Consider the following 16015-nt stretch of genomic DNA (forward strand, 5'->3'; position numbering starts at 1 on the left):
GGTTAATCTTTTCTTAATTTCTTCCAGGTGTATTCCGTGTGTCCTCTGCTAGGCTGCCATTTCCCTCAGTTTATTACTTTCAACTACCTTTGTTTTCTTTCAGTTCAGCCCCCTCAGTCACTCCCTAGCTCAGTTCAATCCCATCCCCCATGCCATGTAGCTTCTCCTCTCAGTTCAGGTCTCCCTCCCTTCCCCTGGCCCCCCATCTCACCTCTGCTCCTCCTGGGGCTCTTCACCCTCTTTCTCTAGGTCTGGCTGGCTGCAGCAAAGTTCCTTCTTCACCTCACGTGATGATGGGGAAGAACAGCACTAGGGTTGCCACCAGCAGGTCACAAAAAACAGGCCAAGAGGGATGATCCTGGCTCCAGACCCCCGGAGCTGCCCTGCCGGCAGTGTGTGCGCAGAGCACCCCTATAGATTGCCCAGGGACAGAAATCTCAGCAATGGGGATAATCCTACGGGGGCAGCTCCAGGGTCCCCTTCCCAGACCAGCAGCTGCAGGAATGAAGAGGTGAGGGAGAAGGGCCAGCTCCTCTGTTCCTCCCACTCACAAGAGGGGTAGGGAGCCTGCCCTGCCCCCCTCCTGTAAGAATAAGGGAGCGGGAGAGAGCTCTGATAGCTTCCAGCAGCTTTTTCAGGCTGGCTGATCTTCCCCAGCAGACATGGTTCTCGGGCTCACTCTCAGGCAAAGGAGCTGTGTCCCCACAGCTGGAAACACTGATCCCTAAATAGACCCAGCCTGCTCAATCGGAAGTGTCTTTCCGCAGAATAATGGGTGGAACCCTGAACCCACCGAAGTCAATAGCAACACTACCAGTGACTTCAGTAGAGCCAGCATGTCACTCAGTGAGGATGAAGAGCCTTACTGTGATCGCCACCGAACATTTTATCTGTTTGGTCTAATACATTTGCACAGCATTCAGAATGTGCCATGTTGATAAGTGTGGGATGCTTGGATTAGACAAAAGAGATCTTTTTATTCCCTAAACCACATCGTTATCACCCTTGACATAGTCACAATGTTCTAAAAAGTTATTGTGTATGTTTAATTGCTTATTAAAAAAAATAAAAACTAAGTATGTCAGAGGCACAGAGATGACATCAGAAAAGGCTCCTTACTTCACAGATGACTGCACCTTTCCAAAAACATTAAAATGGAATAGCTGGATTGATTTAATCACCCACACAAGTGAAACAACATAATGGTACTGAGTGCCAAATTGGTCTTTTGGGACCTTTTCCACGTAAATAATACAAATCAAACCTCGAGGTTCAGTGCAGATATGGTCTGACAAGTGAGCCAAGCTTTTCACTTTACTTTGATCCAGCTCCAAAAGCATACCCAAGGTAAAACTGTGTTTAACCACTTTCCATTTCAATTTTAAATGTTAGACATTTATCATATGGGAAACTTTCCTATAGGGCTTAAAAGACAGGTTTGACTAGACTGACTCATAACCTTAAATATAATCTTCCAATATGTGCTTATTAAGACTGAAAAACATAATCTACAACATGCTACCTGATGAGATGCAGCATTATCTGATTGTTTTTAATGGTGTTTTGCATTTGTACAATCTGACTCAGAATCCTCAAATATTTCTAGCACTGTTTTCCATTTCTTATATTCAAGTGTTTGAAGCTATAGTGCTGAGGATAGGCCTTTGTTTTCTAAATCACTTCCCAACTTTACCACATGCTTCCTTTCTACAAATAGGCAGAATATACTCTGCAAACTGCCGTGAATTGCCTTAGATTAGAAGACAAACTCTGTGGCTACATCTACACTAGAAACATCTGTCTATAGAAACAACAAGAAGCCCTGTGACACCTTATAGACTAACAGATATTTTGGAGCATAAGCTTGGTTCAACTCCTGGATCAGAAACTCATGGCCTACCAAAACCCAGTGATGTTTAAGAGAAGGGGAGTCCTCCCTCCACCTGCTAAGACTCTCCAGCTCTCCATCCATGCTAATCTCTCACTGACAAAGTGGGTCTTTGCCCACAAAAGCTCATACTCCAAAATATATTAGTCTATAAGGTGCCACAGGACTTCTTGTTGTTTGTGAAGATATAGACTAACTTGGCTCCCCCACTGATACTTGTCCACAGAAGTTACTGTCAGAAGAGATATTCTGACAGAACTTCTGTCAACAGATCGTGTCTACACACAAAAGCAGCTCAATCTTTTGATCCGCATTGTTGACAGAAGGGCCTCCTGGAGTGCCTACACACCTTTTCCGACATAACACATTTTGTGTGTTGATGCTCCGTGAGTTTTGTCTACAAAACCCCAGTTTTGTTTACAAAACTCTCCAGTGTAGACATAGCCTGTATGTTTTCACTTTATTTTGATTCACGGATTCCTTTGGTTGTGTTGTTATAACTCAAACTTAAGTATTAATTTTATTTTCACATTTGACTGTAAAAACAAAGGTCTCTTTCCTTAGACCTTCTAATCACAGAAGGAAGATTCAATAATTCAAAATCTATAAAGAAGAAAACCTTAGCCAATAAGTTCAGAATTGGGTACCTAAACATGGAATTAATAACCTTGCTTTAGGCACACAGTTTTAAAAAAATGGCTCTTGTTAGTCATACAAAATCTTGAGGTTTTTTTTTTAAACTTCCATTAATTACTATCTGGCAATATTTAAAACGAGAACAGCTCTTTTCTCCACTTCCCCAACCCCCCCTTCCTTTTTTTTTTTTTTGGATATGTGTGGGTCAAGGTTAATGAAAATAAGACAGAGCTTTTATTTTGGGGCTTAAATATATTATTATGTGCCTACCAGAAATGTAGGATGAAATATTTGCTCTACTTGAAGATTATGTGATCTTTGTATTCTAAGCCTCACCACAGTGGGTTTCTTTAAATAGAAGCTATACTTTACTCCTAAATTGCTTAAGGCAAAGGAAGCAGAGATGATGTTTTTATGAATGTTTAAATGCAAATGGAACTGAGAGTGAATGCTATGCTAGCTAACATCAAAGGCTCACCAAAATCTCTGCATTAATGAGGCTCTTTGTTTCCTGGATCACAGATTACAACAGGTTTCCAACTCATTGCCAAGGTTTTATCTCCATTTGGGAGGGCTGTAAATCTCAGACGATATTTTTTCAGATGCAAAACAAGAGGAGAATCTGAAAGAAATGAAAATTTAAAGTAACAAATATTCATTTCAAATTATTTCTCATATTCAGTCTTTTCAGATTTTTTTAAATCAAAAGCTGTAAAGAATATTTACAAAGGGATTCACCTAAAAGTGAAAGCTGGTTTGACAAGCAGAGAAATCTATAAGCAATATCATTCACAGTATCCGACCTAATTCACATGTCCATTTTTCCACTGCAAAAAAGTAGCAACCATTTCGTGATATAAAAAAAAATCATGCTTCAGGTCATAGTGTTTTTTTTTTAAATTTGAATATATTGGGTTACTTTTTAAAGTGGCACCAAATACTTACTCTCCCCCCGAAACTCCATGAAAATACACACAATAATAAATTCCTTCATTAACGGGCAAAATATCGACCCCGCTTTTCAGCTCCTTATTTCAAGTGTTGAATGCGACAAATATGTGCTGTGCTAGGTGATAAAGACCAAACTACATGGCGTCATTACAGCCTGTAGGAAAAAAAAAATATCTCCAAAACCCCGGGCTATCTTATGCAATCTTAATTAAGGAAAGCAAACAGCGGAGTGTGTTTTTTAAGCTACCAGAGACATGCACAGGACCTGTTGGATGTGATCAGCCGAGATGGGGAGCTTCCTTTCCATGGGAACTGTGGACTTTTTTTTCCCCGCCCCTCCAAACTGACGCCAAAATAGACAGGTCTTGGAAATTGACGACGAAGATGTTAATTTCATGTTTCCGGACCCTCCGGGCAAGTTAGGAAAAGTCATAATGTTCTGCACCCCGACGTCAGGGCTGTGCTCCCGATGAGGCTGGGAGAGGGGCAGAGGTACGACTGGCCAACGAGCTGGGCAGGAGGGAGGTGATGCGCCCGCCTGGCACATCCTCAGCGCCACGCTCGCTCGGCCCCAGAGGAAGCGGGCTCGAGCCAAGCCGGCAGAACACGGAAAGAGATCAGTGACTCTCCCCACCCGCACACTTGACGCCCGTGCCACGGAAGGGCCCGATCCTGGGCGAGTCACTGGCGTTCCCCCGGGGGTGGGGGGGGGCAGCCGCACGCCTGAACGAGGGAGGGGTGTAGGGCGAGGGCTCGTGGCGGGCGGGCGGGCGGGGGGGGGGCAGAAATTGAACATTTCTCAGATTCGGCCAAAAATGGAATTAAACTCCCGCTTCGGTTAACCCCGAGCCCGCCTCAAACCGCCCCTGGGGTCCGCCCCGGCCCCGCGCAGACGGCTGGAGCGGGAGGAAGGATAGAGCGTCTCTTCCCGCCCCCGCCCCCCACCGCACCCCAGCCGGGCGCGCAGGAAGCCGGCGCGGGCCCTTTAAGCCAGGCGCGCCGGGCTGTCTGTGTGTGCGAGCGTGTCCCCCGGCCCCGCCCCGGCGCTGTCAATCAGCCGGCGGCGGCTTTGATGTCTCCAGCCCGTGGCCGGGCTCTGCTGCTTGCTTCGCACACCGCGCTGCGCGCCGGCCGCTCCAGTGCCCTGCCTCTGCCGGCCGGGCCCGCAGGCTGCTCTATCCCGGGCTGGGGCCCGGGGGGGGGAGGGAATCGCTGCTCCCGGGGTACCGCTGCGGCTGCTCCCTCCATCGCCCCCCGGCTGCAGCATTGCAACCCCCTTCCCCCAGCGGGGTCGGGTCCGAGGGGGCGAAGTCCCCGCGCGCCTGGGAAGGGGAGCGGCGGGGGCGGGGGAGGGGGGTGGGGACCATGCCCCAGCTCGGCAGCGGCGCAGGGGACGACCTGGGGGCCACGGACGAGATGATCGCCTTTAAGGACGAAGGGGAGCAAGAGGAGAAGATCCAGGAAAACGCCTTCACCGAGCGCGACCTGGCCGACCTCAAGTCCTCGCTGGTGCACGAGTCGGAGAGCAGCGGCAGCGCCGCGGCGGGCCCGGAGGTGAGCGCCCCCTCGCCCGGCCCGCAGCGCTGCCCCCTGGCTCCGGTCCGTGGCACTTGAATAAAACTTTCTGTCTCCCCTCCCCCCCCCCACGGCAGGCGATCCGGCGGGCGCAGGATCCGCAGCGGGTCTATCAGGAGAAACTCCCGGATCCCATGGAAGATGGTTAGTTGGAAATCTTTCCTTTCTCCCGCCTCTCCGATCTCCCCGCCCGCCCCCACAGCAGCCCCTGGCGGGAGGGGGGGAGAGAAACTTCAATTTCTTTCTATAACTCAGAACACACACCCCAGGAGAGAGAGAGAGAAATCAGGGAGGAACTTTGATTCGCTGGAGAAGCAGCCCTGATGTCTTGGACTGCCACTACACAGGGGGGTTTAGTCACTCCCTTGACATTTAATGTGTAAACAACCCTCCCCCTCTCGCTTCAGGGCTTGAAATATTATTGCCTTGCTAATCTCTTGGCCGGGCCATCTGGGGAGGCAAGCCGTGAGAAGCTGCAGTGATGCAGGGTGGATGGTCTAGGAATGCTACTGCTGGGTTTGGTGTGTTTCTGCCAAAAGGGAAAATCCTGGAGCACCCAGTTTGGCTTTGGCTTTCTGACTAGAACCAGGTCCTAGCTGTGATGGGGATGGGCTAGCCCTGCTGAAAACACAAGTGCATGTATACGTCCTAAGGGTGAACCATCCACAGAAGATAATTCTGGTAGTAGAGCGGGGACCAAAAATACATAGGTGGCTCATGATATTTTATTCACAAACTACTAGCACCTCGCACAAGCAGAGCAATGACCCTGTTGTAGGGCAAGTCCTAATGAAGTACTTTAATTTTAACAGGTACAAAGCATCAGGACCAGGGGATGTACAAAGGATCTGCTTATTCTGGCTACCCTTTCCTAATGCTCTCAGACCCTTATCTTCCAAATGGATCTATGTCACCTTTGGTGAGTTCATCATGGTTTTAGAGATGTTTTCTAACCTTTCACAACTGACATGTGGCCATGCAGTCACGGGATACCAGTGCTTTGACTGACACAATGTACCATTCTTTCTAAAATGCTGAGGACCGCGGCCTAAAAAAAGTAAAGGAAAAAGATAAGAGCAGGGGAAATGATGCTCAGGCCCAAGATGGTGTAGGTCTGAATTATCCAGAGAGGTTTCTTTTTCAGATCACCTCAGCTTCTAGTTTCATCCTCAGTGTTTCAACAGAAAAAGCAAGAACTAACTCCAGAATGCCCCTTAAGCATGAGATAGTTTGACGTATATGTTTAAGGATCTAGCTGCCAGCTCAAATGTTTAAGTATCCCATTGTAAAATGGCTTGCTTTATTGCCGTCCCCTCAAAAGGGTTCAGTTGTTGATGCTGATGGACACTTTACCATATTTAATTAATTGCAGTTTGTGTATACAAAGCTCTGATGTTCCTAAGAGGCAATGTTTATTCCACTCTTTATTTTACAGAAGGTTTGCAAAGAAGTAGCAAGTAAGTTCCTGTAATTAAATACACTTTAATATGTATAGTAGGTTGTGCTAAATTTAATTCTTTGATGCAGGGAGAGGTTTTCCTAGAAAATCTCATCCATAGCCATCTTCAGCAGAGTTTCTAACAGAAATTGCAACTAACAAACGTAAAGGGATAAATTCTGCTGTCCTTAGCACTGCTGTAAATCTGTAATACTTGCATGGGTTTAAATCATTATTCTGGACTTGGCGTTATATAAAATAGAATATGGTCTGTCTTACTTCGTTTTTAGTTTTGATCTTATTGCTACAAGATTTTGAATGATATATTTTGACCTTAATGTAAACCTGCAGATCATTAAAATTCTGCTAAATTTAGAAGTTTTGATTATTTGTGCACTAAAAACAGCTGCTATGAAAAATGCTTTGGTGATGAGGTATATGAAATAATCTTGGAGTGAAGGTGTAACAATGTTGTGTGCCTCAAACAGAAGGATGCAGTGTCACAAGTTTCAAGGTAGTTAGCTGGCAGAGCAGTAGTGTTTGGTTATTTCTGAAATCTAGTTTTGTCTGTAGTGCACTTTCCTGGTAATGTGTAAGAGCTTTAGCTGGTGTACTTGTCGTAATCCCACTGAAGTCGGTTTTCAGCAGCTCAGAATCTGCCCCTATGTTTGTATAGATGTAGAATATTTTAAATGAAAGAAACAATACACTTGCAAACCAGTGTCAGTGTAGAGCACTGGCAATGCATCCCCTCTCTTGCTTCCACCTCCTACTCATTACTCCAGGTTTCTGTTAATCCTCTCATTTCTCTAGTGGAAATGCTCTTCTTTTGCTATTACAGTTTCAAGTGTGATACTAAAGCTGTTGTTTAACAATGGCATTAATTTGTGCTCCCTGGTACAGAATTTGGATGAGCTGTCACTTGTGTTGGCACAGGAGCTAGGCAGACGCTGCAGAGTTCTGTGAATATTTATATAAATCTTAACCCTCTGCAGACCTTATTCTGTTGGTTAAAACTGTGGCAGCCTGTTTATTAGCAGTGTGGTTAAGAAATAGGCTTTGGTTAGTGAACCAGTTAAGGAACCTCCCACCACGGCTAATGTAAAAAAAGCATGGGGTTTACAGTTGGAGAAAGACACAGTCAAACTACTGAAATCAAACAGTGGAAAATGACAAGCAGAAAAGGCAGGATCCAAGGCCCATTAAAATCAATGACTATCTTTGTGCAATGCCTTGGGTTTGGTGGCTTGAAACAGTGATTTAATTTTCTATCTTATTTAAGAAATGTGGGAAGAGTTTTCAAATCGGAGAGAAATTGCTGGTCTTTCACCCGTAGCTGTAAAGATACTATGTGTATAATGCTAATATTGTCCTCTGGGCAATTTGGTCTGTGCATGGTATGGATTGACCAACTGGTTTTGTACAAAAGTTGAGCTAATTAGGTTTTACTGTTATCATTTGTGATTATACTAATACTGTCCATGTTTGACAACATGTAGGGCTTGATCTGATGGTTTTCCACTGACTGTGATCATTATTGTGAATGAAAATTTGAGATACTTACTTACTTATCCTCTACTAAAATTTTGTGGTTTTTAATTAAAATTCTGCCATCTTAAGGAAATATTTTTTTTCTTTTAATCTGTGGAAAAAATGGGTTTGTAGATCACTATAATGTATCTGTTTGGTAGTGAAGGACTTAATCTAACTGGGGCTTCCTGTGAACACTTATAGGCAGCTAGGATGAATTCTGTAATCCTCCTCCCCTTCTTTATTTAAAAAAACAAAACAAAACAAAAAACCAAACCAATGTGGGGAGTGGGGGAAAAGCACTGCCTAGGCTCATTCTGGTTTTCCTTTTTTTCTAAATCGTCAGTGATCATTTTTCATTAAACCACTGAAAAAAAAATACTCCAAGAATAGCAAAGGTACTGAAAAGATCCAAGGGTGTTCACAATGAAGGCTGAAAATTGAACCTTCTCACTAGAGTCATTGTAAAATCAAGTACTATTTTCAGCCTTCTGTTTTACTTAAATGTTGTATTGTGAATTAAGGTTGCGCAGTCAGTTCTGAGTGTCTGTGCTCTTGTGAACAAGTAACAACCTTAACATTACTGTGCAAACTTTTTTTTTTTTTTATAAACTATGTTCACATGAGTCCCAGTTGTGTTTCAGTTTCCTAAGGGCTCTGTCTTGGGTTGGTAACTGAAGTAATAGATGAGGGCTGATTTAACTAATATCTTTTCAAGACCTCATATCATGCTATCTTTCCTATATAGGTACACATTTGACCAAATGTGTATGCCATCCTGATTTTTATGTACACATGTGCCTTTCTTGAACCATGAATTAAAAGTGACTCGCTGTTTGTGAACTCTGCTGTAGTTGATCTGTTTATCCTCACTTTATAGTAAGATGGTGGCTAAAGGCCATAGGCACTGGAACTAGGCATGCTGTGGGTGCTGCTATATCCATTGGCCTGAAGTAGTTTTCATCTTCAGCGGGGTTTAGTTTGCTGCAATGGCTTTTCAGCACCCCGGCTAAAAGTTTCATTTTAGCACTCTGTGTTCAGCTGTTTGGCACTCTGGCCAAACTTGGGCTGCGTGTGCAATAGAGTAACATCCTTTTAAATGTGATATTTTTTTTTTTTTTTTTTTTTTTTTTTCATGTCTGCTTGAGCGTGCTTTCAACAGCTTGTGGATGTATTAGGCCTTAAGGAGTTTGGGAATAGCATCCATATTCGTGTTGCACATGTGTATCAAGGGACTACTCCTGCACCCCTTTGTCCAGGAGTCAGTAATCTTCTTGAGGCAGACTGCTGAAATATGATCTTTTGACCTCTCTGTATGGTCCAAGTGCCAGTGATACTTTTCGAAGTCAAAGTCCTACTTAAAACAGCTTCGTTAATAAATATATTCAGATGCAGGGCTTTACCGTTTAGGTGGTGGTTGGTAGCACTAGCTGGTCTTTTGTTTAATCCACAGGTGGCATGGTTTTCAGCTGCATGGGGGAGGAGGGGCAGGGCTCAGCTGCCACCTCGAGTGCCAATGAAAATCAGCTCACATGCCACTCTTGGCATCCGTGCCGGGGGTTGCTGACCCCTGCTTTCGTGAGAAAACGCTAGCTTTTCCGAGAGCAGAAGATGTAGACTCTGTCAGTTACAAATCTACATGAAACCTTCAAAGAATGGATATTAATGTGTTTGGAAAGTATTTTTTCCAAATAAACATCAAATTTTAGAAGCAGAATGGTTCAAATGACTTTAAAGCAAATTAAGGTGTCTCCTTAGTAGTTAACTTCTGTCTCTTAAGTACTCACAAATGTGTTTAAAATTCTGATCTGATGAAAACCTCCTTGCTCTGGTTGTGTAACTGAGTTTAGGCCTGAGGGAGTTTTCTGAACATTGTTACATCTTGTAGCACAGGGTAGTTAAATGTTTTAAGAGTCACTGATCAGTTCCTGTATTTTGTATATTGGGATATAAAATAAGGAAATTAACTGTGCGGTAGTGGAAGGGCTTAGGTCCAACTTGTCACTTCTAAAGTCAGTGACAGAATTCTCAGTGACTTCAGCTGGGCCAGATAAACCCTTGTTTTCCATGCAACACAGTTGGATTTGGTGGGCTTGTAAGGTAACTGAGGGAATAATTAATGCATTTCAAATACAAGTCTGAGACTCTGGAGTGGCTTCCCCACTCTTTGTATTCCAGCAAACTGAGGCTTCAGTGCCATCAGTTTTTTGAAAAACAGACACCCTACAGAATGTCTTTGAAGGTGTTTAAGAACAGATCCTCAAACCAAAGGTTAAATCAGAAGGGGGAGAGTAGAAGTACTATCCTAAACTCTTCCCGCTTCAGATGCCACAGTGAGATCCCATTCAAAGAAGATAGTGTGTGGATTTTCTGAATCTGATACCCTGTAACTCTGCTGGTCTCCTGATTTGATTCTCTTTGTGGGGTTTGTATACACCCAGGGACAAGGCCACATTAAGTTTTTAGCCATACCAGGCAGCATATGCCTGTGGTCCCTGGTTTCATGAGTTATGTGCTATCAAGCTATTTGAGCTAAAAGAGAATCCCCATTAGTTGTTAACAGCATGACATCTACAGCACACAGAAAACCAGTTCAGTTTCCATTTGGCAGAAGGAAGTGCTATCCAAACTCCAATCACTTCTTTGTAATGCATTAGTATAAAATTAGTATTAAAAAAAAAAAAAAAAAGTCTGTCCTCTTTAAACCGAACCAGTCATGCTAAGAACCTCTCCAGAATCATCCTCTGCAGCTCATTTTGCTTGGGAGGAGTCCAGAGTTTTCTAGACAAGCCAGTCAGATTTGTCTCTCCTCCATTCCTACTGAAATACGTGACTAAACTCTGTTTTAGTGTCTTTCCCCCAGTTGTCTTCTCTGTGTCTGAAAATCTAGTCCTGCTCCTGGCATATTCCCTCTACTTATTATTCCTAATTTTCTAGAACATGTACAGGAAAGAAATGTTACATGTTGGCCATTTCTTGCAACCTGTAGTCAGTGAGCTACTGAAATATACTTTTTGTGCCTAGAAGTTCAAAGGTTCACATTTCCACCGGGGCAAATATTGCAGCAGTTTGAGGTAAAAATGTTAGGGGCAGATCCTGGTCCTATTGCAAATCAGTGCCAAAACTCTTCTTGTGTTCACCATGATCATAATGTGTAAATCCTATCTCTCTGTAGATGCTCAGGGTCACAGAAATATCTGGTTAGATAGAACAGGTCAGACTAGTGGTTGCAAAGGAAAAGTAGCTCTGTGTGTCGCCACTTTACCTGAGTGGAATCGACGGAGACATCATGATTCCAGTCAGTTTGTGCAGAGTCCTGGTAGTGTTCAAACTAAGGCTACTGCTATAGTGAGCTGGCTATGTTATTCTGAAAATGTTTACTCCTCAAACCAACTAGCCACACTCAACCAACCAAATAGCCACAGGTGGCTAGTGGCTAGCATGTTGGACACCACAGCTCTAGACAGTAGCTGCCACACTCCAGCTGCTAGCATGAGTTATCCTGCTTCTGTCACTTGAAGGGAAAGTAGGTAGCTGAGTGACTGCCTGGCCAAGAGACATTCCAGCAGGCAGGGAAACAACTATTTTGTATTCTCCTGACCAACTCACATAATCTTCCAGCTCTTCACGTGCTTGAGATCGGATGAGGCTGAAAAGTAGTTTTTTATATTAAAGTGAAATGTTGGGTGATCAGCTATATCAAGAGATAGAGGTTCTAAAGTAGTCTGCCTCTGTTTGATTCAGCTGTGGTCATATCCTGAGCAAAATGTGAGTTTAATTTCCACAGATTTGTATTGTGAAATCAATGTTGAAGCTGTACTTGAAATAACTGAACTGAAATAAATTAGAGTTCTGCATCAGAAGAATGACAAGATATGGCCCTGTGTCCCCCAATATAATCTTTTTTTTTTTTTTTTTTTTAACATTTTTTCACTAAAAAGCAGGGAAGAAAAACCTTACATGGAAACTATTAAGAGCATTAGTATAATTCTTTGCTTGTGACTATCTGTATGCACGTCTTGAGACAGTTTGAAGGGTGTAGTCCGTGTATCCTCTCGCAACAATTCCTTAATAGGATACCTTGTCATTGTTGCATTAATCATGAGCATTATTTATTAGTATGTAGTTGTGATTATGTTAATTTTGACATGTGTTAGTCTCCACCCATGCAGGCTGGATTATAGTGGTTGCTGTTTGCTGAAGTGTTACAAAATCAGCTGTGTGAATATTTTAATAACGAGAACAGACCTAAACCAAAACTCACATGGCTCATCCATGTTAAGAGTGCAAGTCTCCAGGACGTTAATTGCAGAGGAAAGTGATTTTAGGTTAATTAGGGAGATACAGTGTGTCTGAAACGAGACTATACGATGTCAGTCAATACTCATCATTTAGCTCTTTGCAAACTGAGATTAAAATGTTGAAAACACTGTTGCTCCAAATTCAAGAGTAACACACTTCAGCCTGCAATCAATTATTTCCAGGCAACTTGCAGACACTATTAAACTTCTCTGTTCATATGAAATCCTGACAAAACTTGCTGGCAGAACATTTGTCTCTACATGTAACCATTTATGTGAGTAAGCATGCAAACACATTAACATGTCTGTATGGCTGATTATATTTATTATTCTTGTAGTATATCTATAGGCCAGATTTTAATCCTAGATATATATGCAGTTTATATCCCTGCATACCTTTAAAAATCTGCTGGTATAGCATATCTTCTATGATGCAGTTAGATGCATTGCATATGTAAGATTAAAGTCTGATCTTTACTGTCTGTGTTAAAGATGGTAGGTAGATTCTACCTTAAAACAAGCTGGGCTGTGTAAGCATACAAATAAATCTACCAATTGCTCTTCTTTATTTTGCCCATACAGTTCTGTCTGGCTACTTGTATGCAAGGACTAGAGTTCCTTTAGTGCATTTTAAAACTTCACTTTCAGTGATTGACTTGTGGCCTTAGAAAAAAATGAGTGAAATGCATAATCCACCATCCTTTTCTCATACAGAATTTACTTTAAATGAACGATATGGGTGGTTTTGTAGGGAGATGAAGGACTCTTTATTGGGTAGAGTGGGTTTGTGTGAGTTGCAGTGAAGTCTGTGTATTTGCCATTCAGTCAAGACTTGGGTATGAATCCTGATGAACCAACCCAAGTGTTTCATGCATTCACTGGTGCTTTGATTCTGTAATGGGCCACTTCAGCTTTATTGCTGACCGCCCACAAAGTACTTTGCTGGGATAGCAACGAAGGGTCCTGTGGCGCCTTATAGACTAACAGAAAAGTTTTGAGCATGAGCTTTCGTGAGCACAGACTCACTTCATCAGATGCTGGTCTGTGAGTCTGTGCTCACAAAAGCTCATGCTCAAAACTTTTCTGTTAGTCTATAAGGTGCCACAGGACCCTTCGTTGCTGTTACAGATCCAGACTAACACAGCTACCCCTCCGAGACTTTGCTGGGATAGTTTGTCACAACCAGAACTGCAGCTTCCCTCTCACTACCTTGAAGCAGTGATACATCACCCTGCTTAGAGTGACTTGGCATCAGACAATGCTCATTCCTTTATTCCCTGCTGCTGTTCTTTAGCTTCTTATTCCTCTGAGTGCAGCTTATTTCTTTGCTGCTTTTTCTTGGTACTGTCAGCATCTTTCAAAGAGTGCTCTGTACTGGTGCCTCAATTTACTAGTGATGGGTGGAAATCTCAACCACAGGCTGCATGTGGCCTGCCACTGCTTTGCTATTGGGGTTTCACCTGCAGCTCATGGACCCCTGGCTGCCCCACTCCCCATGTACCATTTATACACTGGAGCCCTGCACTTACCTGCTCTTCCCCCTCCATCCCAGCTCTTTAAGAGCACATGAATCACCCTAGTCCTACCCCCTCGTAGAGCCAGAATGCTGCCTATCAGTGGTTTGTGACTGTTCCAGCTTTGGGTGGGATGGGGCCGAGAAGGGAGGGAGCACAAATCAGGTGATTCACACACTCCAAAATTGCTGGGAGGGAGAGGGAGGAGCAGGTAAGTTTGGTGCTTGGGAGCCCTGGTGCACACAAGAGGCATGTGAGGGCTGGGGGACCACAGGGCTGCAGGTGGAATCCCAGTGAGCTGTGGGCCACAGCTGCCTGTTGAGGTGCAGGAGGGCCACCCATGTGGCCCACTCACCAGTTGTGGTTGACCATCGCTGCAGTAAAGTATGTACGTGACCCTTGTCGGAGTCTTAAACAAGTAACCATTCTAGAGGAAGGTTCTCAACCAACACAATGTCCTGCATTGCTGCTGCTTGGGCTCTCTTGAATCTCTCTCCCCATCACCCCACTGCCATGGGTGCTTTCGTGCTGTCTTCAAGTATCTCTCATCAATTTAAAAAAAAAAAAAAAAAAAGCTATACCATGATAACTGCTCATTTAAGGATCTGGAAGGTAGAACAGAATAGGAGGAGTACTGGATGAGTCAGAAGTACCATAACAGGCTACAGACCTGTTCATTCTGTGGTAGCTAGTTCCAGCCTAACTGGACGATAGTAATGGGCTTTATGTCTCTGATAGAAAGGCGTTGCACTAACTCCTCTCAGTTGGGCATCTCAGTCCAGGTCCTGGTGGACTTGTGTCTGCATTACAAAAGCCTTTGCAGCTGAGCTGATTGGTTAGCAGTCCCAATAGACAGCAAGTTCTGAATGATCTGGATAATGGAATTTCCTCTGGCCCACTAAGTCCATGGTTAGGTACTCTTGGCAGCTCACACTACGTGCACCAGAAGCCATTGCTTTCTGTGTTAACTGAGGGCTCCGTTCTCTCAGCAACATGGGTGGTGGGTACTGGAGATGGGGGAGCTGTGCCCATGCTCCACGGGAGGCCCCCAGGCTCCCTCCCCCGACTTGCTGTTGTGAGTGGCAGAGTTTGAGGGAGACAGGCTGGAGGTCTGGGACCACGGTCTCCTGGGCTGTGGGTCAGTGGCCCCATTGTGCATGTTGTGAGGGGGAGAGAGGTTGGGCAGAAGTCTAGTGGCTACAGTAGGAGGCATGGACTGGGGCCGAAGAGCCATAGCAAGCAGCTTCACCACACTTTATTACCTCTACTTCTGCCTCCTTTATATTTGTGTGTAGAACAAATCAAAGCATCATGTACTTTTGGGCCTTGAGGCACCAACTGGGCACAAAAGCCTTTTCTCGGTCACCTCTAAACTAAATAGGCCAAATATATCTCACTGTGCCGAGGTCTCTCCTCACCACGTGACTCATCACCAGTGAGACCCGTGTTCTGTTTTTGAGTTTAAATGTTTATAAATTAACACCATAGTCCATGCTATTAAGGGCCAGATTCTTCCACCATTAGGGTATGTCTGTACTTAAAGATCTACTCATTCAGGGCCAGTCTTCCAAGGTTCAATTTAATGCGTCTATTTGGGAAGCGCTAAATTGAACCATCAGGGCTCTGCCATCAACCCTGGTACTCCTCACCGTTACAAGGAGTAAAGGACGTTGATGGAACAGTTTCTCCCATTGCTCTCCTGCTGTGAGGATGAGCAGAAAAAAAAATTGATCAGGGATACATTAACTTCAGCTAGAGACACAAGCTTTCTGGTAAAGCAGGTCTTTTCCCAACAGATTTTATGCTCCAAAATATCTGTTGGTCTAGAAGGTGCCACAGGACTTCTTGTTGTTTTTTGAAGATACAGACTAACTCAGCTACCCCTCTGATACTTGTTAAAATATAAGTTGTCCACCTAACATACCAAATTATATTGGCAAATATTCTGAAAACAAACTTTTTAAAACACTGCGAATTTTTCTTTCTTTCCTGATAAGTAAATTTCAGTGTGTGTGTGTGTGGTAAAATTGACGTTTTTACCGACATTGACAGATAAAAATCTAATCCATCAAAGCCTAGTTATAGTGATGAGTCATCTTATGTGTGTATTGGTAAGTATTAAAAATTTCTCTAGAAGATCTGTGACTGACAATTCACTATAACTGACTGAAAAGCTTGCTTA

The 16015-nt window shown here is 43.8% G+C and overlaps 1 protein-coding gene across 8 annotated transcripts in view; it reads left to right on the forward strand.

Moving 5' to 3' along the window:
• The first annotated feature begins 4840 nt into the window (after positions 1-4840).
• Positions 4841-16015, forward strand: part of TCF7 (transcription factor 7) — a 142257-nt gene continuing 131082 nt past the window's right edge. For all 8 annotated transcript variants that reach the window (XM_075010085.1, XM_075010086.1, XM_075010087.1 and 5 more), the window contains exons 1-3: positions 4841-5029; positions 5128-5194; positions 5863-5969. In XM_075010085.1, coding sequence (XP_074866186.1) covers positions 4841-5029; positions 5128-5194; positions 5863-5969 — 363 coding nt within the window. The remainder of the gene's footprint in view (positions 5030-5127; positions 5195-5862; positions 5970-16015) is intronic.

The sequence above is a fragment of the Carettochelys insculpta genome, chromosome 15 (assembly GCF_033958435.1).
Source record: "Carettochelys insculpta isolate YL-2023 chromosome 15, ASM3395843v1, whole genome shotgun sequence".
Lineage (NCBI taxonomy): Eukaryota > Metazoa > Chordata > Testudines > Carettochelyidae > Carettochelys > Carettochelys insculpta.